Source organism: Pleurodeles waltl, chromosome 9 (assembly GCF_031143425.1).
Source record: "Pleurodeles waltl isolate 20211129_DDA chromosome 9, aPleWal1.hap1.20221129, whole genome shotgun sequence".
Taxonomy (NCBI): Eukaryota; Metazoa; Chordata; class Amphibia; order Caudata; family Salamandridae; genus Pleurodeles; species Pleurodeles waltl.
The window spans coordinates 1004455709-1004481950 of record NC_090448.1 but is presented as its reverse complement, the minus strand read 5'-3'; the positions used below and the strand labels follow the sequence as shown (position 1 = coordinate 1004481950).

Sequence of the window (26242 nt, the reverse complement as noted above, 5' to 3'; positions counted from 1 at the left end):
AAATTTTCTCCCCAGGTTGAGGAAAAATCTTAAGTGGTGCACTCAGATAGAGCAGATAGCGAACATTTTAAAGGTTTTGGGGAGGGGATTTGAATATTCTTTTTGAAGTAGCAGTCCCAAGGGGTCTGCGGACAGAATGTAAGAGACTTGTGGAATGGCCGATACAAGAACCCTCTAGAGGAGCAAACACCAATGCACCATTGCCATTAGTTAAAACTAAATATACCCAGTATTTGCTCACTTTGAGACTGAGGTTCCACAAAAGGAAATTATTTGGCCCTACATTTTCCAAAAATCCCAAGGGCCCAAACAAATGTGTACATGCATGCTTTGAGATTAATGCAGGTGTATAGGAAGCATAATAACCTGAATGACCAACTTGGAGCCAATATGGGAGGGTTTCTTTTCTCTTCCTGCAGGAATATGACCCAAAATCAGCAATCAAATTATATAAGGTGTCCTCTGCTTGCAAAGCTAGCCTGTAGATGAAACACTGCATTATGCAATGTTTTGCAGTGACATGCTAGATGAAAAAAGAAGAGGGCTGAAATAAACATTCATGGTAGCCCAAACTCAGTTAGCACAGAATGGAGGCATGAAATTATTAAAATTGTCTGATCCAGGCTAGACCTTGATCCCACTGTAGGTATAAACATAAAGAGTCTCTATGGGCCACATGTATCATTCTTCACAATAGCGAATACCTAATTGCGATTTTTAGCAAATTGCAATTAAGTAATCGCTATTGGAATGTATGAAACTCCAGGAGTTTCATACTGAGATTCGCAAGGGCTCGCAAATTGGACCTACCTCATTAATATTCATTAGGTAGGTCACAATTTGTGAGCCATTGCGAATGGCTCCAATCAGAGGGATGGTGGCCTGCTGGTCTCAGCAGACCACCATGTCTGTGATTGCTTTTCAACAAAACAACCTTTTTTTTTGTTTAAATGCAGCCCTTTTTCCTTTAAGGAAAACGGGGTGAGTTTAAAAATGAAAAATGAAAAGTCTGTGGGACCACTGCCTGCTCTTAAAAAACATTTTCGCATGCATTCACAAAGGGGAAGGGCTCACTTGGGTACCCCTTCCTATTTGTGAATGGGTTACCACCAATTTGGAATTGGTGGTAACTGCAATTGTTTTGCGACCGCATTCACGGTCACAAAACATCATACATACCTCTGCGATTCGTTATTAGGAAGGGACGCTCTTGACACGCCCCTTCCTAATACCGAATCAGTATGTAGTACCAAATCCAATTTGCGATTCGGTAACAAGTTACTGAATCTCAAATTGGACTTGTTACATACCAAAATGCATGATTGATACATCTGGCCCTATGTCTTATAGAGGGAATACCCAAGGAATGGGATGAGGGAGTATGTCCGGAACCAAAATAAGTGCTTTAAAGAAGGTTACCCCCTGTCACATTTGCAACAAGGTCGGCCACTGGTAGTGGGAATGCCACTATAATCCTGACCGAGTAATGACTGATGGTCAAGCCTCATATTTCGCGATTTCCCCCTGTATCAAAACCTCCTATGACAAACTCAAGAATTCATAAACCAGGTTTATCACAAAATCCCATTGAGCCCATTTTGATGGATGCAAAGTGGAAATCCCCAATGCTAACCCAGGAATCAAGCTCAGCACAGCCCATTTCCATCCCAGAGTGCTCCAATTCCCATTAAATTTGGGAATTCCACAGAGTTCAAACAGGCCCAATGACGTGCTTGAGGGTGGAGGAGTAGGTGGCCCATTTCTGCACACAGAGGTGAATGGACATCCTGTAGCCTTTCTGATATACACAAGAGCCACTCGTTCAACTGTTAAAATAGTTGAGGTCCCAAACCTACCCCTCACTGGAAAGGAAGTCTACGTTGTTGGCTTCACAAATCAGCAGCATACGAATCAGGTTATAGGCCTGGTCCCAGTGAAAATCAGGGCTATAAAAGAGCACCACCAGTTCGTTATATGTGATTCAAGTCCCATACATTTGCTGTTGAGGGACCTACTTTATAAGCTTACCTGTGTCATATATTATACACCAGAATAGGATTGGAAACTCAAGCTGCTCACACTGAGTTCAAATTACAAGCAGCTAATCTGTAGTCAGATTATTCCCAGTTCTTACTAAAGAAAACATATTCTGATTTAAATGAAGCAGTCAGAGAAAATGTGTGAGATTTAACAGGAAAGGAAATTGGATTGATCAAGTGTGCTAAATCTCTAAAGATATCCTCAAGCCTGATGCAGTATTCCCTCAGAGCGTTGTTACAAATTGACCCCAGAAGCCATTGCAGGAATAACACCTGACATTAAAAGTAGGATAGAACAGGGCATCCTGAAGGAAGTCATTGATAGTCCCTTTAATTATCTGATTATTGCCTTGGAAAAAGCATATAAGTGGAGGATATTTAAGGATTTGGGAAAAATAAACTAAATAGTCATTCCATGCGATTGCATGGTACCGAATCCTGCTGTAATCCTATTCCAAATTCAACTAGACATGGAACAGTTTACGCCATTGGCCTATGTCAGGAATTCTATTCCATCCCCCTTCACAAAGAGACCCAGCTTCTCTTCACTTTTCATTTCCAAGTGAAGAATCTCATGTGGTGTGGCGGTCCTCACAGGTTTACAGAGAGCTCATCATATTTCAGTTAGATACTCAAGAAGAATTTAAAGACCTTACAGTTGTTGTGTAGGTCGACCCTTGTGCTCTATGAAGACAGTATCCGGGTCGTTGGTGGCAGTGCACTTTATGCTGTCTTCGTGAATTACTGTGATGCCTCCTCTGTGTTTTGAATTCTGTCCTGGATCTTGTAGCCTGTTGGGAAGGTGTTGGAGATGTCTGGGGTAGAGGACAGATTGAGCCATGTTTCCATGAGGAAGGCGAGGTTTGGTGCTTGTGTGTGGTTGAGGTCCCAGACCTCTGTGGTGTGTTTATCGAGGAAATGAGTGTTGAGTAGCATGCATGATAGTGGTTGGTGGTGGAAGGCAGACATATGGGTGTGTTGGTGGGGAGTGGAGCTGGGAGCTTGAGGGTGGCAGGGGTGTGGGTGAGATGAGATGAGAAGTGGCAGGTTGAGTAGGAGAAGGGCCTGACCAAGGTGTTGGGAGTGGCAGGGAAGCAGTGGGCTACTCTGAGTCCAGGGTTCAGGTGTTGGATTCTGCAGAAGAGTACCTGTGGGTGGTGGGGGGACCAGAGTTTCTGACACTGGGCATGGTCCAGGAATGGATAGGTGCAGATAGGCTTGCCTTTTGCGCACCAGTGGCGCACCTGATGTACGGGCCCACTGCGCAGATGTACTGCAGCCACACTGGGAGGTTGGGCTTATAAACAGCAGGAAGCCACTATGGTGTGTGAGCGAGCAGCATCCAAAGGATGTTGGAAGCAGAAGAAAAAATTAAACGAAAAGTCAAATTAAAGATAAATAAAATTAAATTAGAATGTAGTGGGTGCTAGGAGGGAGGCAGGAGAGCGGACCTAAGATGGCAGGGGCACCAGGCATCTACTCACTAGGGTCACGCTGCGGCCCCCATTAAGTAGGTCCTGGGGGAGGTGGCGCTCAGGAGGCGGTGCTACTAAACAGCGGGAAGCCGCTGTTGTGTGCGAGCGGCACCCAACTGAAGTTAGAAGCCAAAGTAAAAATTACGTGAAAAAATCTATTTAAAGTTAAATCAAATTAAATTAAAATGTAGCGGGCAATAGGAGACAGGCAGGAGAATGGATCTGAGGCAGCTGGAACACCACACACCTGTCATGACCTAAGCGCCAGTGATTGAGTCCATGTGAAGAAGCACATTTGCAAGTCATTCCTGTAACAAAGCTAAAGAGCCCTATACCAAGTGATATTGGTCACCAACACTGCTATGAAGTATGCCAGACTTCTGAACTGGAAACAAACCTGCAACACCAAGAGGGTGAGACAAGCATAGGAAGATGTGAACCAACATCCACTAATTTATCAAATCTGCCTAGATTTGAGGTTTCTGAAGCCTCTGAAGAGGAAGAGGAAGAGGAAGGCCAGTCTGGACCTTCTCCGCCTTCCAAAGATTAACATCAACAGCAACAATAGAAGATTGACAGTAGCACACTTTCAGTTACGAACAACACTTCAGACTCTAGATTGAAAGAGCGCTTTTTTAGAGACAGTGTGAACTTTTAGAGAGCAGTACCTGTCTGGAACAAGGCCACCAAAATCAGAGTGGGGTTGACAGAGAAATGTTTGTGTCTGAAAGCGAATCAGCTTCATTTGAGCCAGAAATCACAAGTACTTCTGAGAATCAGGCATCCACAGAAAAAAAGTTGGCCAAAAAATAGGACTAGATGAAAGAGGCTGTTGACAACTACTAAGGGAAAATAGACTATAAAAGAAGTCAATGAGTTAGAGGAACAAGAACATCCAGAATGACAAGATACTTGTAACGAGTATCTAGACTTGATGATTCCTAAAAGGTACAGAAGGGAGAGAAAGATCAACTGCAAACATTCAAGTCCCAAATAGACATACTTCACCAGGACTGACCTTGTATCTGATGAATGTCTGACTGACATTGACAAACCTCTGCGAGTCAAAGGCGATTAAAGGTTTGAATCAACGCAAACTGTTGACAAAGTTGAAAAGGTCAGAAAGATAGAGTAATGGTATGAGGACTACAGAGCCTTAGGCATCCGATCAACACAAAAGAACACACACAACTTATTTTGAGATAGGGTAGTGACTTCACAGTAGGTAAAGAATGACTAATGTTTTAACCAAAGATACAGATTAATCACTTGATCTGATTTAAGCTGATATAGCACAGCAAAGCTGCAAAATTGTGTTTGTAGTTTGGTAGTTGCCATTTCTGCTTCCATAGTTAGGAGGATGTTAGATGTCCATCTGCTGGAGGGAAATGTTTCCCTTATGCTAATGAATCAAACTAATAAGCCTGTTACTTGTAAGGAAATTTATGAAGGTAGAATTTTGGATGCTCCACGCTCTGATAATGTTTATAGTCATAATGTCTATTTTTATATAGTAGCCAAATATGGTAGAAGCATGGGAATTGAGGATTGCTTTGTCTGCTCTATTTTCCAGCCTCTGCAGCCAAGGGCTCTTCATAATTTCATTTACCCTTATTCTATCATTTTTATTGCAATGTATTTCTTAATCTGTTCCACCAACAGCCTCTATTAAACTGTTTTATATTGATTATGAAAATTCTTTAGAAAGTGTACTGTTAGTGAAGGGATCTAATATGTATTTGTGGTCCACTTAACATGCTTTTCATTTTTTTTAAACTTTTAAACAAAGTGATCAGCATGAGTATATGATGAAATTCTTTACCTCTGTGACTTAACATTAGTGCTACTAACCAAAGTATGCATGACCTAACTTGCAAAATTAGAAAGCATGAAAGAATTTTCGTAGATTAATTAAATAAAGAATAAGGCTGGATGAAGAGAAGGGAAGCAAGAGAGTTAACCCAGAATACATTACTGGGAAGGGCAAAGGGAATCTATAGGATCTGTCCCTAGAAGATCTGCCCATGGTGTTGATGTTATCATAACAGGAACTTTGTGTATGATAAGAAGACAAGAAGGGAATGAGATTGTTGAGATAGTGGGTTGGAGCGAATGTGAGCATAGCAATTTGGTTAAAGATTTTTTGTGTGAATTAGAGGTAAGTATTGCAAGGTGTATATATTATGTGCTTGGTAAATCAGCTTATTTCCAGTTGCCACACAATTGGGTAAGTAGTTGCTATGCAGCTTTAGTCTTTCCAAGAATCTACCACACCAATGATGTAGATCTACAACTTGATTGCTATATAAAACGATGCAGGTGCAGCTTTGAGCAAATATTCAGTGATATTTCGGCCCATATGTGGATAGGCTTGCTACTGATAAGGCAGGAACCTTAACAGTTATTAATGAAGAACTGCTTGCTATGAGATCTATCATAATACACAATCAGTTTACTTGAAACATGCTTCTCGCAAAGGAAGGGGGCTATGCAAGGTAATAAATGATATAGAATGCTGCGCTTACGTTCCTGAAATAAATAAATAACATAATATTTATGTTGCAAACATCTCTAATATCAAACATGAAATAACTGGGTTAGAAGAAACTGGTGTGCCGGAAAGAAAAGGTCCCACATTTGGGTCTATTGGAAAAGGATTTGCCAAGATAGGTAAGTGGTTAGGAAGTGTGGTCAAAGGAAAACTAAAATTGCTTGTAAAACCTCTTTTGGTTATATTCATTTGCATTGCATGTGTGCTTTTCTTCCTAAAACTTTGCAAAAGAATTTCATCAAATGGTGGGTTAAAATGTGGGACAAAGAAGCGGTCAGCAACTAGTGGAAGAGAAAATGAGCTGATGTAAAAGTTAAAGAGATGCAGAGCGAACTATATGATACCATGAATAAATTGGAAGGATCCAAGCAGAGGAATCCTATAATGACAACAAGTGTGTTGTAATAAATAAATGAATGAAATGATTCTGAAATTTTCGGGGGTGGGCGGTTAGGGGTCTGTTTTTTTTTTTATTGTAGTGTTTAATGCACGAGAGATCAAGTTCAAGCTAACAGTCAATTTTGTGCTTTCTTCCATCTTGGATGTACCATTGACATTTATTACATAAGCCCTGCCACAGATGTTTTTCACTGTAATAAAGAATTGTAGACTTTACACTGAAAAGACTGAGACTTTGCTAGTTCAATTGAACACTACTTACCTAATCAAGAACAACCTAACTGTCTGAGACTGAGTAACATACTATGTAACAAGTCTTGTCACCTGAATTCATTCTGGGAATATCTGAGTCTAATGTAGTATATTTGTGAGAGAATCCTCAAATGTTTTCTGTAGTAAAGTGTTTTTTCTTGCTTGCTCCCAAATGGTGCATAAACTGAGAACCATGTACTTGTGTTGTGAATGTATTAAATCCTTTGTCCAAAGTACTATAACAAAAAGCATGTTTCTCTGTTTAGAGAGCTCACCCCTTTTCCCTTTCTTAGAAGGCAATTCTATTCTGGAATTTATGTAGAACTTTATGGAGTTCTTCTTGTACTCCACAATTATATGCTTTTATTCTTAAAATTATTAATGATCAAGCTTACGTATTAAGTACTTATATTCTTTCAGTAAACTTTTAAACTTTAGTCCTCGACTGCCATTTTTATTGAAAATAATTACAACTTCAACCTAATGTGTGAAATTTAATTAAGTAAAGACAAGTCCATTAGGGAGCACCAAAGAGTATCAGGGACTACACCGGTCCCGAACCGAGCAATTGGCGCACACTAGGCAACTAAATGGGACCCAGGTTTTTGCACTGCCAAAAGCAGCTGCTCTGTATTTCACTGAATGCGCTGCCCTGGGGCAGTGAGTCTACAGCTGCCCTGAGGGCAGAGGATTAATTGTAAATGGACGCACTGTTCAAGTTTGCGCCTCACTCACTGGTTTAAAGTTGCGGCATGGCGCAATTTAGATCAGTGCACCTGAATCATAATTAGGGACCTGGGGCCACATGTACGTAGGTTCAGATTTGCGACTCGCAAATTATGAGTCAAAGCGACTCGCAATTTGCAAATCGCAAATCCGAATGTAGGATGGTGTCCTTGACACTAATTGCGATTCGCAAGGGGGTCGCAAATGCCCACCTCATGAATATTCATGAGGTAGGTCGCAATTTGCGACCCCCTTCGGAATGGCGGCCCTCACAGGGATGGTGGCCTGCTGGAGACAGCAGACCACCATGTCTGTGACTGCTTCTCAATAAAGCAGTTTTTTTTTTTGTAATGCAGCCCGTTTTCCATAAAGGAAAACGAGATGCATTACAAAAACAAAAAATGAAACGTTTTCGTTTAATTTTTACAGACCTCTGAAAAAATGTTTACAGTCACATTCACAATGGGGAAGGGGCCCCCTTCCCTTTTGCGAATGGGTTAGCACTCATTTGAAATGGGTGCAAACTGCGATTGTTTTGGAACCGTGTTCGCGGTCACAAAACAATCCTACATTGCACTGCGAGTCGCAATTACGAGTCGCAAACCCGTTTTGCATTGCGGTAACCAGCTTACCGAATTGCAAAACTGGGTTTGTGCATCGCGATGTGCTTTTTGCACGTTGCAAATAGCCAAATTCGCTGTTTGCGAGGTGCAAAAAGCTACCTACATGTGGCACTTAGGGCCAGATGTAGCAAAGTATTTGCACGTCGCAAACGGCGAAAATCGCCGTTTGCGAGGTGCAAATGCCTCTTTGCTATGCAGTAATGCATATTGCGAGTCGGTACCGACTCGCAATATGCATTTCAGAATCGCAAATAGGAAGGGGTGTTCCCTTCCTATTTGCGATTCGGAATGGAATGCAATACCATTTGCGACCGCATATGCGGTCGCAAAGGGTATCGCAGTTACCATCCACTTCAAGTGGATGGTAACCCACTCGCAAATTGGAAGGGGTCCCCTTGGGACCCCTTCCAGTTTGTGAATGGACCCAAAACATTTTTTTCAGGGCAGGTAGTGGTCCAAGGGACCACTGCCTGCCCTGAAAAAAAAACCGAAACTAAAGGTTTCGTTTTTTTTTTTTTTAAGTGCAGCTCGTTTTCCTTTAAGGAAAACGGGCTACACTTTAAAAAAAAAAACTGCTTTATTTAAAGCAGTCACGAACACGGAGGTCTGCTGACTACAGCAGGCCTCCATGTTTGCGAGTGCCTTGACTCGCTATGGGGCCGCAATTTGCGACCCACCTCATGAATATTCATGAGGTGGGTCATTGCGACCCCATAGCGAGTCGCAGTCGGTGTCTGAGACACCGTACTGCATAACATTTTGCGAGTTGCAAATAGCGAGTCGCTATGACTCGCTATTTGCAAGTCGCAAAATGTTTAGTTGCTACATCTGGCCCTTAGTTCCTTTTTTTTCAAACTGTTTTTTGAGCAGGTTGTGCAGCATCAGCTACCATTATGACATTGTCCATGATGATTCAAGGAACCATACCAATGAGTTGGGCCCAGCTATTCGGCCCATCCTTTTGTCTACAAAGTAGCATTCGATGGGGTAGCTAGAGGAAGGCTCTGGAGCAAATTATCTATGTTGGGTATTCAACAAAAACTTATTTGGGCTATGCCAGTTATTACACAGCTATTTGAGTTGACATATAAATAGAGTGCAGATATTTCATTTCCTGGAAGAATAAGCACTAACAAGTGTTTCAAACACTGCATATTGTTACCACTGTTCAATATTTGTGTCGTAGATGTGGTATAACGCCTGAGAAGTGAGGGGATTTTTCCACTAGCTTTTTCCATCTCCTCGTTTGTTTAGATTCAGTGCATTGGTAAGGTCCAGGTGAAGTGATGGTGTACTTTCAGTTTAATTATGTATGCTTCTAATGCATTTATATGGCTTTCAATTAAGCGCAAAAAGTGATTCACTAAAAGTTAACGTTTTCTGGTGATGGTATAAAGCTCCACGCCTGAGAGGCGCATGGAAGCGATCAAATTGTTAAACACAAAACGTGTCACCAATATTAAAGATGAAATATTAATCAGGGGAATTTAACAGTAGCGAATATATTTTTTTCAAAACTCTCTCCGTCGGGATGTGCAACAATTAGAGGCACGGTCAGAGGCTCGAGGGACAGCGCGGCAGGGCACTCGGGTACCCCCTACAGACGCCGCTGCAGAGCTGCAGAGACGTGGAGCGAGCTGGACGCTCTGCAGTGGCTGGCTCTTCTTGTCCTTCACAGCATCATCGGGCAGAGCTGTCGTCTCCATGGGGATGTGAAGCAGTGGGAGCTGCAGAAGATGAGCAGCGGTGACATGTGCAGCTGGATCCTGTCCGGGGCTCGGGAATGAATAGAGCGCGCGGCAGGATCTAGCCAACAGGCGGCCAGCGGGGACCACTCCTGTCGCGCTCTCAGCCACCCCTGCAGCCCTAGGCGGCGCACCGGACTCCTCAGAATGCTGAAGCCCAGGGACCTGTGCCAGAGCTCGGGCACCAAGACCTTCCTGGATGCCATGCACGGGGGCAAGGTGCACCTTGCTCGCTTCGTGCTGGACGCGCTGGACAGAAAGATCATCAACTCGCGGACGGAGCAGGGGCGCACCCCGCTCATGTTCGCCACCTGCCTGCCCGAGGCGGACATGCGGCTCAAGTTCATCCGGCTGCTGCTGGACAACGGCGCCGAGGTGAACTGGCAGGACGAGGGCGGCCGCACGGCGCTGAGCCAGGCCTGCGAGCTGGGCCACTTGGAGGCCGTCAAGCTGCTGGTGCAGTTCAACGCCGACCCCGAGATCCCGGACCAGTCGGGCAACAGCCCGCTCATGTTCGCGGCCTCCTGCGGCCACAGCGCCGTGCTGGACTTCCTGCTCAAGTCCTTCAAGCGGCTGGGGCTCTGCGTGGACCGCACCAACCAGGCGGGACAGTCCGCCCTACAGGTTGCGTCCGCCCTGGGGCACGGGGACTGCGTGCAGATGCTGAGCGCGCGCCAGCGCGGGGGCAGGTCCCAGGCCGAGGGCGCGGCCGATGCCCCGCGCAGCCCCGGGCGGCGGATATTCGAGGGCGGGCCCTGGAGCCCGCGGCCCCTCTCCCGCCAGGTCATGGAGCGCTTCACCCGCCAGTTCCAGCACCGCCCCCGCACACCGCCCAGCCCCCGGGAGCCGGCACTGCCCAGGGCTCGGCACATCTGGGAGGCCCAGGACAGCGGCCGGGCGGGGCACCGCAACCTGGCGCCCCCGGGGGAGCGCGAGGGACGGTCGCTGCGGGAGGGCAGGAAGTCGCAGTCCAAGGGACGGAGTTCTTGGCTCTTCTCCAGGTCTGCCAGCTGCTCCCCTCGGCGTGGGGGTGAGAGGGGCCGAAGGTGGGCTAGTCAGGACCAGGGAGACCAGCACCTGTTTGTATGCAGTCCCAACAACGAGGGTTCTGAAGAAGCCATCCCAACAAGGACTGTACCCACCTCAGCCCACCAGCAACCCTGCAGTGGGCACCAGGGAAAAGAACCGAGTGGACCCCGTAGTGGTGACTATGGGGATTGGGATTTTGGCTCACCCCGCATTGTGATCCAGAGCCGAATTATGTCCAAGTCACACGAGACTTTACTTAGGGCTGAGAGCTGGGATTGGTCAGATAGTGATAGGGACCCCATCACTACAGGGGGCACTGGCTTCCACAAACCTGTGGTGAAAGCTGAGGATGATGACGAACCATTGGTGAATAATCATGGTCCTGGCCACAATCGACTACTACGGAGGTTCACCTCACCTGAATTCCAAGGCCTGCCTGGGGGCAACCTGGCATTAAAGTCAGAGGATAGCACCTTTCTTCTCTCACACACCCAGCCCCAGGCACACAAGGAACCTCCTACTGGGAGTGCCACCAGAGGGAACCGAAGCCCGCTCTTCATCCCCAGGAGTCGCAGGCAACCCATCCTCATGTGATCCTGCACCCACCAAGCCACTTAATAGTCCATGGCTTACTAGTGACCACCCTCCGCACACATTCTCCAGCTACCACCACAGCGCCATAGGCTAGTGAACCAAGGAGCAATCATGAACTATAAAATGATAACTTGAACTAGGAACACTGCCACACGTCCTGAAAGGGTTAATACTATATGATCAACTGCGCAGAAGTGTGATATCCTACAAACATGATCTGGAAAGTGTTCACAGTTATGCTATTCATGGGAATCCTATTGATTTTCTGGTTATAGGTCTCCTGAAGTCTGATCCATTCACTTTTCGATCCATTGGACTCTTTGGCAAACCTAGAGGAAGCCAAGTAGACTAGGCACACATGGACTAGGTTCCTGTAAGGGAGCTCGTTTCACCAGCAAGATACTGTGATTCCATTATGCAGGTTATAGATACTTGTTTCCATTGATAATATATAAAAAGTACATCTCATTGATAATTCTATTTAAATATATAAATTACACTACACAAGCCTGCAATAGTGCTCAGAATACAGCTATGAAATGATTACAGCTTCAAAGTTTAGCAATATGTGCATAATAATGAAAATACTTACTACTATGTATGTGACTGTGAATGACTGAATACGACATGTACTCGTGCACAATACGCTCTGCGACAAGCAAAGCTATATAACACAGAATGTTTCATATGTCGTCTTCGGACCTGAGGCACGAGGCTTGAACAAGTGCTGATCTCAAGAGACGATATAGTCTACCACATTTCAAGTATTCAGACTTTTCTGTGACACTTCGCACTCGAATTGTAAAGCTTTTCCTTTATGAGCCAACGCACCAACAATATAGAGTTGCCTTCCAGGTGCTGCAGCTATAGAGACATAATAGGGTCATATGGCGCCCACCCCCGAGGATGCCTTTAAAGTCTAGGAATCATTGCACATAAATAAAACCCCTTCAACATCGACTAGACCAGAAGAAACAACCTCTGATGCGTTCTCGACACCAAGCAACCAGCACAAAAAAACTCAGCCATTGTTTGTAACCATTAGCTTGTGATTTGGTGCAGTAAACTCCTATCCGCATATACGTAGACTGTATATTACTAAAACTCGTGACTGTAAGCAATGCATCGCGTTTTAAAGAGACCTAATATTCAATGTCTATTAATATTAATGAAAAGCACAGCGCCATTATAAAATAGCGAATACACGCAGTATTATTAAATAAAGATATGTTGATTTATTTAAAAAAGCTTTTAACTTCAAAGCGTCCCATGGCCTTTTCTTCAGCATGAAACAACTGTGTGGGATGGAGCTGGTGGGGGGTGCGTTGTATGATCTGCTGTTTTTATTCGTTACAGAAACCTCTTCCCATGAAATGCGATCAGATAAAAAGCCACAGTCACGAGAGGAGGGGGCGAGATGAGCTGGGGATAAGAGATTCCTTCCCCAAGGACCTCTAATGCAGATTTCTAAAGCGCGACAGGCAAACTAAAAGCGGTTCCCACATGGATTCTGTCGAGAGTGCTTGGCAGCCAGCCTGACACGCACAGACGTCGTCACGGAGCACTGCTTCAATGCTTCATCTCGTTACACTGTGCTTTGTAAAAAGGGGGTTAAAACACTCAATCTGTTTTCGATCCCCAAAACAAGCTGGGAACCTCGAAGTTTCTTTACCGTCAACATCCCAGCCACAAACCTCTTCTTATTTTGCTTACTTGAAAAGTTAAGAAAGATATATCAAACAGGTCAACGAACCCAAGTTTCCTGTTGATATTCTTCAGTGTTTATGTTAAACGTGACTTTAATTCTAGCAGTCACCCGGTTAGCAACACATACACGAGGCATCTCCAAGGCGGATGACAGATGGGTTATATCAGTGTTTTTCTAAATCACCTCGTGTCTGCCTTACTATGCATTGGAACGCAAACTACACACATAACGAGGGTGGTGGAGAATGGATGGGGGTTTCCGACTGCCAGAGCCCTGCAAGTATAGGTGGTATTTACAACAGCATACATGTCGGTACTTGGGGAATCAGCATTCATTAGGTGCGATAAATAGTATCTGTTTCAGGTATTTTTCCTTCAATGGGAGTAACATGGATTTTGGTGCTCATCAAGTTAAGGGCCATATGTATCAAACTTCCATTTTGCATTTCCTGAATAGCGCATTCTAGGTAATCGCTATTTAGGAAATGCAAAATGGTATTTAACAAAATAGTGAATCCCTAATAGCGATTCCTACAGAGTCGCAATCGCTTCTAGGGAACCGATATTAGGAAATTCGACTCTATTTGTTCTTATGGGCTTAAAGGCCCTTACACGCAAATGGGTTTCCATTTCCTAGTTTGAGATTACTTATTAGGAAATTGTAAATTAGGAAATGCAAAACCAAGGGTGCCTAAGGCCCCCTTTGATGCACCCCTAAAATAAATTGTGCACATGTAAAGCTACTTGGCACGTCCAAACATGCATTTTGATGCATTTTTTTAACATTGCACATGGTTACCATTGACTTGGAGTTGATAGTAATAGCATTTCCTAAATGCCCATTTTGCATTTAGGAAATGCTTGGTACATGTGCTTAGAGAATCGCAAATAGGAAATTCCTATTTGCGATTTCCTATTTGGTGTCACAACTTTAGGGAATCGCAAAAAATTGTGGTTCCCTTAAATTGGACTGTCAATGCCTTTCATACATTTGAAAAGGCTACTTTGCGTTCACGAACGGTCGAATTTAGGGCTAGATGTATCATTATCTCAGTTTGCATTTCCTATTTAAGAAATTCAAAATGGGATGTATGAAAATTGTGATTTGGTACTAGAGATTTTTAAAAGTCGCAATCGCTATTACCGAATCGCAATTAGGGAATGAGACTTCATTCATCCCTATGGGCATGTAGGCCCATAGGTGCGAATGGTTTTGCATTTCCGAATTTGCAAATTCCTGTTAGGAATTTGCAAATTAGGTAATGCAAATCCCAGGGTGCTGGGGGCCTGAGGCCCCCTTTGATGCACCCCAAAAAATATCAGGGGACATGTGAAGCGCACACATGCCATTGGGGATATGTGCTCTACATTTCATTTAATTTTATTTTTTATTAATGCATTTTTAAAATTGCACATGGTTACCACCATATTAGATTTGGTGGTAGTTGCATTTCCGAAATGCCCAATTCGCATTTAGGAAATGCATGATACATGTGTTTTGGAAATCGCAAATAGGAATTCCCTATTTGCGATTTCCTATTTAGAGAGTCGCAATTTGCGATTCCCTAAATGGAGTCACAATTTCAGGGAATCGCTATTTTAGCGATTCCTTGAAACTGCACTACGAATGCCTTTCATAAATCTTGAAAGGCATTTTTGCATTCACAAAAGGTCGAACTTTGCGATTCACACCATTTGCGAACGCAAAAAGCTTTGATACATCTAGCCCTTAGCGATTTGCACCATTTGCGAATGCAAAATCATTTGATACATATGCCCCATAAATCCATATATCTCACTAAATACTGGGATCTTTTCCCCTTTAAATTCATACAGTCACACAGGTGTGACATACCAAAATATAACGAAGCACTTATAATTGTGAAGAGGTAGCAATTTACCAGGGCACCGGTAATCCGGCCTTTTGCTGGAAAAAGATGCATGCACACTCATTAAGGCACGATTTACTCTGCCAACATATACTTCAAAATATTTTTTGTACTGAGACTCTGCAAACATGTTATTTATCTCCACATTTTTTGGCATCTTTTCCTTTTTTGTTAAAAACAATGAAGCAAAACATTTCTGTAAGTGCTTATTATGCAAAGATCTCAGTTTGCCTCTTGTGAGTGGGTGGGAGTAAGATAGCCAATTCTGGTTTTGTTGTTGCTTTTTTGATACTTGTTAGCAGTGCTTAATTTGTAAAAAATCCAAATGAATTAATTTTGCCCACTAATTGCTCTCCTCCCGATTTGCTGAGTTCCATAAAAGTAGCATTTTTGTAGATATGAATGAGCCCAGATTGTTCCATGTCTGGCATGAATGGCTTTTCCAGTGTTATGTTGTTTGCAGCCTAGTAATTATAATTACAAAGTTCCAGGATTCATTAAAAAACAAGTGGATAGGTTACTTGCCTGCCATGGAAAACTTGAGAGCTTCTGTTTACTTTGATTGGGTTATAAATCTTAAATTAAGTTTGGCGGACCCTGTGCTAGAAAAGCAAGCTGACTCCACATCACCCATTGATTCTGTGGGCGGTATGCATCTTCTCCACCCTCACTCATATTAGCCAATAACAGGAGGGTAAGTAGCTATTTATGTCTGGTGTTAGCCAAGACCTTTTGATTTGACTAAAATATGTAAAATGTACTTTCATAAAGGGGCCTTCAGCCATCTCTCTTTAACCATTGGTCTGTTGTTGTGTCATTCACATTTTGCTTCTGGCCCAATGTGATAACAGGACACATCTGGTACACCTTCCATCTTTACCAGGTCCAATCTCCTGCCAGTTGTGTTGTAAATTCCTTTAGGATTGTTTTTCTTTTTATCACTGAAATCCTTCTTTCTTTCTTTCCAGCTTTCTTTCTTCTTTCCACTCTTCTTTTCCTTTCTCATTCTTGTCTTCTTTCATTCATTCTTTCCTTCCTCCTCTCTTTTGCTTTCCTTTTCTTTCTGACTTTGCTCCTTCTCTTTTCTTTCCCTTTCTTTCCTTTTCTTTCCTTTTTCTTGCCAGCCTTCTTGCCTTCATTTTTGCATGTCTGCTTGCTTTGTTTGTTTGTTTGTTTGTTTGTTTCTTTCTTTCTTTCTTTCTTTCTTTCTTTCTTTCTTTCTTTCTTTCTTTCTTTCTTTCTTTCTTTGTTTCTTTCAAGACTTGCAGCCAATGCAAGATTGATTGACTTTTTTAGGTTTCTGTTAGCCAAGACCGTTTAATTTTACTAAAATTATGTGAATCACATAGTTACATATAGACTTAATCCATTATCTGTGATTGTGTCAGTCACATTTTTCTTCTACCCACTCCAGCATGCACTAAGGGGCAATGTATCAGCCCACTTCAGCCGTTGGCTGACTTCACTATGAATTACAACATGGCATCCTATCATAAGGAACACATTCGCATTCAAAGTAGTTTCCTTTCGTGCCAATGGTAATGTGTGGTTTTTAAGAATAAAAAACCTTTTTACTGCCTGTAGCAAATGAGTTCACTTTAGAATGACAAGGACCAGGCATATTCCGAAACAATACAGTTTTGTAAAAAAATGTCAAAACAATAATTTCCAGAAGGCTGACTACCAAAGCCACACCAGTTGACTCTGCCAATGCTTGTTGTGCTTGATGTCATGCTGGGGCTTGGAAAAGGCCTTGTGTGGCCCCACCCCTTTTTCTTGGAAGCACTGCCATCCTTGGAAAAACAAAGTGTGCATCCCACTCAAGATTAGCAATGTTGCAGCAGCAGCACTTATTTCCTGTAAAGTACAGTTGTCTGGCCAGTGCAATCATGAATGCATGCACCATCATCATGCTGCTCCACAAAGAGGTGATGTGTGGTTCCCAACAAACACCCGCTCAGATTTGGCACCGCTTGAAACAAAAACTACCAGAAACCAAAGAACGTGGCAGCAGTGGAAGAACTACCCATACTTAAAAAATTGAGATTTCCATTTCAGTGCGACATTGAATTTGTTTACATGTTTTTCCGACCATCTTTTCATTTGTCATGACTTTATAAGTACTTATAAGTTTATAAACAGGAAGTACATGCTGTTGGTTAGTTCCCACGGGACAACTGTTATAATGTTACATACCTACCCTGGTCCACGTGGGAAGATAGGGTTGTCCTTGTTACTTCAACGCTGGTTAGTTCCCAGCAGTGTGTTATGTGATCACTGATGTATGTAGTCATTAGAAAAGGAAGTGAATTGAACATTTTTGAGGTCTTTCTTTCAATATTATCGTTACATTGTAGTCATGTTTTCATGGAATTCAGTTCTTGTGGTTTTTTTTTAAATTAAATATGTCATTAAAGTGTTTTAAAAAGTTTTGAAGAGAGCTTACGCTGGGACCAGGTAGATGGCCGGAGGGATTAGTGAGCTGTGTCCCTAAAGGAGGGGGAGGAACTACTAGGGGGTGTGAGGAGTGTTACATTAGCATGCAAGTATCTGAGTACAGATTTTGATTTTAAGAGGCATTTGGTAATGTTACCACATTTTTAGGACCAGAAACCAGGATGGACTAAGACATAGAAGTAAGACTAACTGTTGGTACCACCCAAGAAAACTGCTGGACTACACTACAGCACCCACTGATACAGAAGGACAACACTACCACTCCTGACAAACCTATAAAAAAGATTTCAATTAAAAAAGACAAGCCTCAATGCGTTTTGGGGAGGAGGGCCAAAAGGCAGTAGAGGAACTCCCATGGTGTGCGTGACATCTTGGGCATTGCTTGTTATCTTACCTTTTCTCTGCATTTATACTCACGCCTCCACCTGCAACATCACAAATACACATTCAAGAGCGGAGAATAGATACACGCATTGGAAAAGCCAGTGTGGCTCACGTGTGCTAGATGTATTGGTTTTGTCAGTCTTTTAACTATATTTTACAGCATCGCGGCTGCTGTGCATCATAGCTGAAGGTTAGGTAAAAAAGCGACATGATGCAGCCCACGCTGGCCGTGCATAGGTGAGCCCTATTGGTTTTGCCAATGCCTGTTCCCAGTTCATATGTGAAATTGGGCAAACCCCATCAGATAAAAGCACTCCCACCCCAAGCTGTGATGATTCCCTGAGCCAGCGATGGCCATATCTGACAGACACAGATTAACCCCACTTTAAATACGATGCTGAGGGATGAGGCAAATCAGCACAGCAGGTGACATTTAAAAGAAATTAACTTCTAGAATGTTCGACCTGCAAATTCAAATAAAAACATGCATTGGCAAAACAAATAGACCTTTTGGTAATTCTTTTTATGTTTTGTTATGTCTTTTCCATAATTTTATTGTTCGGGAGGCTTCTGGGCCCTCATTACATCTAAAAAAAATGTGTCTAAAGGAAAACTTTTTTTTCAAGTCTAAAAAAGTACACATTACCGTGGTACATCCAGCACTGAAGGGGACTTTCTTGTGTGTGGAAGTGCTCCTTGTGAAAGGGCAGCAAGTGGGCTAACATTGCCCCTCGATGGATGCTGGAGTGGGTAGAAGAAAAATGTGACTGATACAATCACAGACTAATGGATGAAGTGTAGCTGAAAACCCCTACCAATAACTATAATATGCGTACTTTTAGTAAAATCAAAAGGTCTTGACCAGAACAGATACGAGATAGCCATTAGTCTGGCATTGGCTGCTAACCTCGCCTTTGAGAAAGAAGGCAAGAAAAAAAGGGAAGGAAGGAGAAAGGAAGGAAGGGATTTAGATAAAGAAGGAAGGAAGACAGACAAAAAAGCAAGGAAGATGGAAAAAGGGAGGGAAAGAAGAAGTGCCAAAAGGGAGGGAAGGAAGGCAAAAAGGAAGGAAGGCGAGAAGAAGGGAAAGAAGGAAGAATGAAAAGATTAAAGAAGGAAAGAAAGGAAGAAAGAAAGAAAGAAAGAATTAAAGCAGGCAAAAAATAAGGAAATAAAAAAAACAGAAAGAAAGAATGAAAGAAGACAAAACAAAGAAAGAGAAAAGGAAAGAAACAAGTAATGACGGTAAAAAGAAAGTACAAAGACAAGAAGGCAAACAAAAGAAAGAAGGAAAGAAAAAAGGTAAAAAAGAGAAAGAACGCAAGAAAGAAGGAATGGGGGAAAAAATAAGAATGAAAGAAGGCAACATAGAAAGAAGGAAAGTAGGCAAAAAAGAAAGTAAGAATAAAAGAAGACATAAAAGAAAAGAAAGAAGTAAAGAGGGCAAGAAAGAAAGATGCAAACAATGAAAGACAAAGGAAAGGATGAAAGAAAAAGAAAAGAAGGCAAAAAAGAAAGGAAGGAAAGAACAAAAGAAAAGGAAAGGCAGAAAAGAAGAAAAGAAAGAAAAAGAAAACAAAAGAAAGAAAGAAAAAAGTAATATAGACAAAAACATGAAAAGAAAAAAAAATGAAAGAAGGCAAAAAGAAAGAAGGAAAATGAAGAAGGAAAAAAGAAAGGCATGAAGGAAAGAAAAAGGAAAGAAGGCTCAAAAGAAAAAAGAAATAATTAAAAACAAAAAGTCAAAAAGAAAGGAAGAAAGGAAAGAAAAAAGGAAAGAAGACAAAAAACAAAGGAGAAAAGGATGAAGGAAAGAAAAAGGGAAGGAAAAACAAATAAAAACAAAGAAAGAAAGAAGGAAAAACAAAGAAAGAAAGCAAGCAAGAAAGAAAAAAACAGGAAAAAAAGGGCAAAAGCTAAAGGAAAAAGGAAAGAAACTAGGAAAGAAAACCAAAAAGGAAAGAAAGAAGGAAAAAGAGTTCACAGTATAAAATATTTGATACTAAAACCCAAATTACACCCCACCTATGTTTAAATAAAACTATTACACTGTGCGGCAAATGTAACAAGATAGAGTTTGGTTTTATTCCTGGGCAAAGTGTTTTAAAGAGCCAGGAACACAATTTGGAATGCTGTGGAATAACAGCAGTCCACTTCAAAGGGAATTTACTATTGCATTATCAGGAGCCAGGAACTAGTAAACATTATCAGGAGCCAGGAACTAGTAAACCTGGAACGTGCCCTGTGCTCACTTCATATGCGTCCTAGTATCACAACAGGTGTCACTGTCACTAAAAGAAATTGAACTACCTTTTTTGGGGTGTGCGCATTGTGAAAGAGCAAAGTTGTTAATCAGAGGCTACAGTAGGCTGACTAATTGCCCCATGATGTGTGCTGTAGTGGGCGCAAGCAAATTAAAATGACACAACAACAGACCAATGGGTGAAGAGAGGTGGCGTCAGACCTAAAAAGAGTGAACTTGTGTCATGGAGTGAAAACAGGAGCATGCACTACATTGTCAGTGATGTATTTCGTCACTAGACCCGTTCACAAATACCGGGACATTTATTTATTTGAGGTAAAAGTGTTGGGACGCCGGAACAGTTCGTAAAAATCGTTTAAAATGCCCAGGCAAGCCTATCACGTTTTATCACCCTATTGGAGGTCACGCTGCCTCTGAAACACGTTTCCCTGGCCTGGGTTGCCAAGCAGCGCTCACCTGACTCCAGCTCCTGTCCTCTTTCTGCTCACTGAGAAATACACTTCCGCATCTCAGATGTAGATCTCCCACATAAATAGTCTCCCTCCGCTTGCTGCCGCGGTCAGAGTCCTGCTATAACACTGACGTGCTGCGTCGCCACAGGTTTAATAAGCGTGAGTTACATGCGACACCTAGGTCCAAAACTCCGCATGAAAATGCCTCCACTGAGATTTCGGTATCTCAGTTTCCGAAGCCCCAGCCTTGCAGTGGCAGGAGTGATCATCTATGTACCAGAGACCTGGGCGGAGGTGGGTAGCCACAGAAACAGAGTTTGGGCAGCTCAGTGGGGCCCGCAGATTGGTACCAGTCCAGTACCCTGGGTAACATTAGCATCTGCTAATTATAGCGATTAGAAACTTTAGAAGTGCGGTGTGACACACCATCTAAAGAAATATTGTTCTTACTATGGCCGTGCTGGAGCCCTACCCTGTGTGCAAGAGCTCTGGAGGGGGCCTGTCTGACTTGGTGTTCACTGGGAGTGGGTTGTGTGTGTTTTTTGTTTTTTTTAGGTCTGACTTTAGTCGATACCTGTTGTTTTTAATACATACTTGGGCTTTCAGTAAGCCCTCTTGATCTGTTGTAGTGTCATGCACATTTTGCTAACGCCGACAGCCACATGTCTGAGAGGCCGCAAAGTCAACCCACTTCAACCATTGCCGTGCCTGTGAGGACAGAATCCAGATTTTTTCCCAAAGTGCACATCCTCACAATAAGTAGTCCCCGTTCAGTGCCAGGAACGACCAGTGCATAGTGCGCTTTTACACAGAATATACATATGTATTTTCACTTCTAGACACTTCTTTTTTTCAGGCAGTACATGCCTTAATACTAAAAATATTCACACATTAAGAATTGACAAAGCCAAACGACCAGCAGGCAATGTCAGATCTATTGGCCATATAGATGTTTTATTTTAACATGTATTTTCCCCTCACAGAGATCTGACGTTCTGAGTTTCGCAACCTCTTATGAGTTTTACGAAACCATCAATTCTTGATCGGGGATTTTTGCTACGTTGGTGCCAAACAGAAGGGGGACATTTTTGTGCCCCCTTCTGTTTGGCACCAAAGTAGCAAGAATCATTTTTGTGCCCCCGTCCTATGATGCCATAATACGTCAGAGGGGCCCTGCTCTGGATATCTTTATATCCTTCCTTTCTAACTGTCATGGGAGGGGGTGTCTGCACAGCTCCTCTCCGGATATAATCTAGCCCTACAATTTACTCATTTTAGAAGGGTGTCCAATGTCCTCTTGCAGATGTAGCACACCTACACTAGCCAGGGTAAAGGTTCACGTTTGCTTTTATATATTATTCGGAGACAGGTCACAACACGTGTCAAATTCTGTTCACGTATACCATTAATGACAATATCTACAGATGAGAATGGTGTCTTTAAAACTTTAAAAGCCAGGACTGTGGTTTAAAAAAGTATATTAAGCACTGAGGTGTGTGCGTGAACAGAGACTGCCTGGAAAATATTCTGAGCTCAGCTGTCTTTCCGGTTGGAAATTCCAAGGGACATCAGGCTTTGTTCTCACAAAGCAAAAATAATTGGATTATTACATAGAGGGGAAGTGAGCCGACGTGTGAAGGCGGCTCTTCGCTGTCACTGCTTCGGACAGCCAGGCTGCCTGCCTCCCTGCTAGCAGGAGACCGAGGCACTGTCAGGCCTGCTTTATTGTATCTTTACCGAGGGGAAATCAGAATATTGTTATATTTTATAGCTCTAATCTCTAACTGGTACCTGTGTACAAAATTAAATGTGTCCTAGTAAGTAAGATATGTTACTTGACGTTGGTGATTTCAGGTGATTTATTATAGCAATTTTTATTTCATTAATTTTGTAGCCAGCAGTTCGCAGGCTGTTGGGTGAATAACCTGTTATGGAACTAATGCAATCAGATTCACTGCAGTTTTACCACTGGAAACTACCAACGTCCTACGACATCGTTTACTAACGAGGAAACAACTTCTAATTTTTGGGTAGGAGAAATAACAGGAAATACAAGTACCTGTAACATTGTGGTGTCTTGCGCATCCTATTAGAACCGTGTTATCACTTCTGTTTCTGGGGGAGGTCACCCTCCAGGGAAAGCACTAACGTGCCCCAAACATGTGCGGTTGTAGATATGAGCATCATCATTCACTCCCAAATCTCTGTACATCTCTGTTTGTGGAATGTGCTCGTGCAATGCTACAAGCTGTAGCCGGGCAAAAATTCATACACAGTACTCATCTCTCTAATGTTTGCTTCTGGTACAATCTGCAAAGCGCCTTCAGGAGTCTGCACAGCTCAAGCCAATGAGCGCTGGACCTCGTCTCGCAAAGGAGCTAACAGGAGCATTTTCAAATTACATTCTCAGACTATAGGCAACCATTTATTTGATTTTTATGGTTCCATCTTAGCCCCAGGTAATGTAGTCTTTTAATGTAATAAAGTTTGGAGTATTGTTTCGAGTCGAATGCGCTCACAAATGACCAGTTTGCTGCTAAATTGCATCGATTTTCATGAAACACCTTGTAAAGTAGCACTTAGAGTATCAGCGTTTCTCCATCTCCATACCTCCCCATACCTCCCCATACCTGCAAAGTGCGAATAACTCCTCTGCCCTAGTAACTGCATGACATTTCACATTTCGTGCTTCCTTACTCCTGGTATGCTGTTCTATAGTATAGGAGCTTGGTCTGAACAATGGCTTGGCAGAGACCAGTATCCATTTTGTCAGTATTACATTTTGCCCCTTACGTGAAGACCAAGGTTCGGCGATCATTTTTCGTAATGAGGATTCTTGTCACGACGCAGTGGCGTCTCTAAAGAAACACTGGTTCACAGATAAAACGGGTATATATATATATATATATATATATATATATATATATATATATATATATATATATATATATATATATATGTTGGACCTGGCTTTTTGACAGGGTCATCCCCAAACTTTTTGCCTTCCTCCTTCTCTTTTTCTGACCTCATTTATGCAGGCTTTTAGACTCTGCACACTTTACTACTGCTAACCACTGCTAAAGTGCATATGCTCTCTCCCTTTTTAAACATGTTAACTTTGGATCATACCTGATTGGAATATTTAATTTACTTATAAGCCCCTAGTAATGTGCATTATATGTGCCTAGGGCCTGTAGATTAAATGCTACTAGTGGGCCTGCAGCACTGGTTGTGCCACCCACTTAAGTAGCCCCATTAACCTTGTCTCAGGCCTGCCATTGCAAGGCCTGTGTGTGCAGTTTCACTGCCACTTCGACTTGGCATTTAAAAGTACTTGCCAAGCCTAGAACTCCCCTTTTTCTACATATAAGTCACCCCTAATGCGTGCCCTAGGTAACCCCTAGAGCAGGGTGCTGTGTGGGTAAAAGGCAGGACATGTACCTGTGTAGTTATACGTCCTGGTAATGTAAAACTCCTAAATTCGTTTTTACACTACTGTGAGGCCTGCTCCCTTCATAGGCTAACATTGGGGCTGCCCTCATACATTGTTGAAGTGGCAGCTGCTGATCTGAAAGGAGCAGGAAGGTCATATTTAGTATGGCCAGAATGGTAATACAAAATCCTGCTGACTGGTGAAGTCGGATTTAATATTACTATTCTACAAATGCCACTTTTAGAAAGTGAGCATTTCTTTGCACTTAAATCTTTCTGTGCCTTACAATCCACGTCTGGCTGGGCTTGGTTGACAGCTCCTTGTGCATTCACTCAGACACACCCTAAACACAGGGTACTCAGCCTCACTTGCATACATCTGCATTTTGAATGGGTCTTCCTGGGCTGGGACGGTGGAGGGCCTGCTCTGACACAAAGGACTGCCACACCCCCTACTGGGACCCTGGCAGACAGGATTGAACTGAAAGGGGACCTGGTGCACTTCTTAGCCACTCTTTGAAGTCTCCCCCACTTCAAAGGCACATTTGGGTATAAAACAGGGCCTCTGCCCTACCTCATCAGACACTTGCTGGAGAAGAAACCTGAACCAGAAACTACATCCTGCCAAGAAGAACTGCCTGGCTGCTCAAAGGACTCACCTGTCTGCTTTCTACAAAGGACTGCTGCCTTGCAGTTGGCCTGCTTCCTTGCTGAACTCTTGTCTGGCTGTGTAAGTGCTCTCCAAGGGCTTGGATAGAGCTTGCCTCCTGTTCCCTGAAGTCTCAGGACCAAAAAGACTTCTCTTTTTCACTTGGACGCTTCGTGCGCCAACATTTTCGATGCAAAGCTTGTTCCGCGGCTAGAAAAACGCCGCACACCGACGCTGATAGACGCAACGCCTTCAGGACGACCGGAACTTCGACGCACGGCCTCGCAAGGACAACGCCGCCCAACTTCCAGAGGAGAAATCGACGCGACGCCTGCCGTGAGAGCGAAACTTCGACGCACAGCCCCGCAGAACAACGCGCAGCCTGAAAACAAGCAGGAGAATCCATGCACAGACTCGGGACATCTGGTAATCCCCGCAACCCATAGAAAGAGACTGTCCGCGTGCCGGAAAACGACGCACGACTTCCCCGCGTGAAAAATAACGACGCAAGTCCGTGTGTGCTGGGGAGAAATCGACGCACACACTATTTTTCTACGTATCTCTTCTTCTGCGACCCTTTGTGGAGATTTTCCACTCCAAACCAGGTACTTTGTGCTGGAAAGAGACTTTGTTTGCTTTTTAAAGACTTAAGACACTTTTATATCACTTTTCAGTGATATCTTTAAAAATTCACATTGCAATTTTATTTGTTTTGACCTAACATTATCCTGATAAATATTATATATTTTTCTAAACACTGTGTGGTGTATTTTTGTGGTGCTATATGGTGGTCTTGTATGATTTATTGCACAAATGCTTTACACATTGCCTTCTAAGTTAAGCCTGACTGCTCGTGTCAAGCTACCAGAGGGTGGGCACAGGCTAATTTTGGATTGTGTGTGACTTACCCTGACTAGAGGGAGGGTTCTTGCTTGGCCAGAGGGTAACCTGACTGCCAACCAAAAACCCAATTTCTAACAATATATATATATATATATATATATACAAGATAAAATCAAAGGTTACAGGAACGCAATTGTTAGGAAATAGAATTAAAGAAAACATAGAGATTCGATTTAAAAACCAAACTCTCCCCACCATGCAGTTTTCTGCTAATTAATTGTACTGCAAATGTTACATTGATATTATCGATGATGTTATGAAAGATGTCATGAGTGATGTATTATGTGGGGTAATTAGCAGTGCATGCGAGGGCTCAAGTTATAGTTAACTTTGAGCACAATTTATAGCTATTTGAGACAACTCTAACTATAACAGGTGAATTTCTATGGTTTGGTACGTTTAAAATGTGAGCCTAACTATAATGTCCCTGTGACCTTTGTTTTTTTAATAGAATTTCTATGTTTAAAAAAAATTCAATTTCCTAACTATTACGTCCCTCTAACCTTTGTTTTTTCAGTGAATTGCTTTGGTTTTTTTTAACGTAAAGTAATTTTCATTACTATACGTTAATAATTCCACTACCACGGCGCATGGCCTTTGGCCATAAGTGGCGGCAGTTGGCAGAAGGGCCTGGCCTATGGCCAGGTCCTGCAGCCAACCCCTATAACAAGCC

General features: G+C 42.8%; 1 protein-coding gene across 1 annotated transcript; it reads left to right on the top strand.

Moving 5' to 3' along the window:
• The first annotated feature begins 9629 nt into the window (after positions 1–9629).
• Positions 9630–12680, top strand: ANKRD63 (ankyrin repeat domain 63). Its single transcript, XM_069208593.1, has one exon. The coding sequence runs from the start codon at positions 9958–9960 to the stop codon at positions 11431–11433; it is 1476 nt and encodes a 491-aa protein (XP_069064694.1). The 5' UTR covers positions 9630–9957; the 3' UTR covers positions 11434–12680.
• The last annotated feature ends 13562 nt before the right edge of the window (positions 12681–26242 follow it).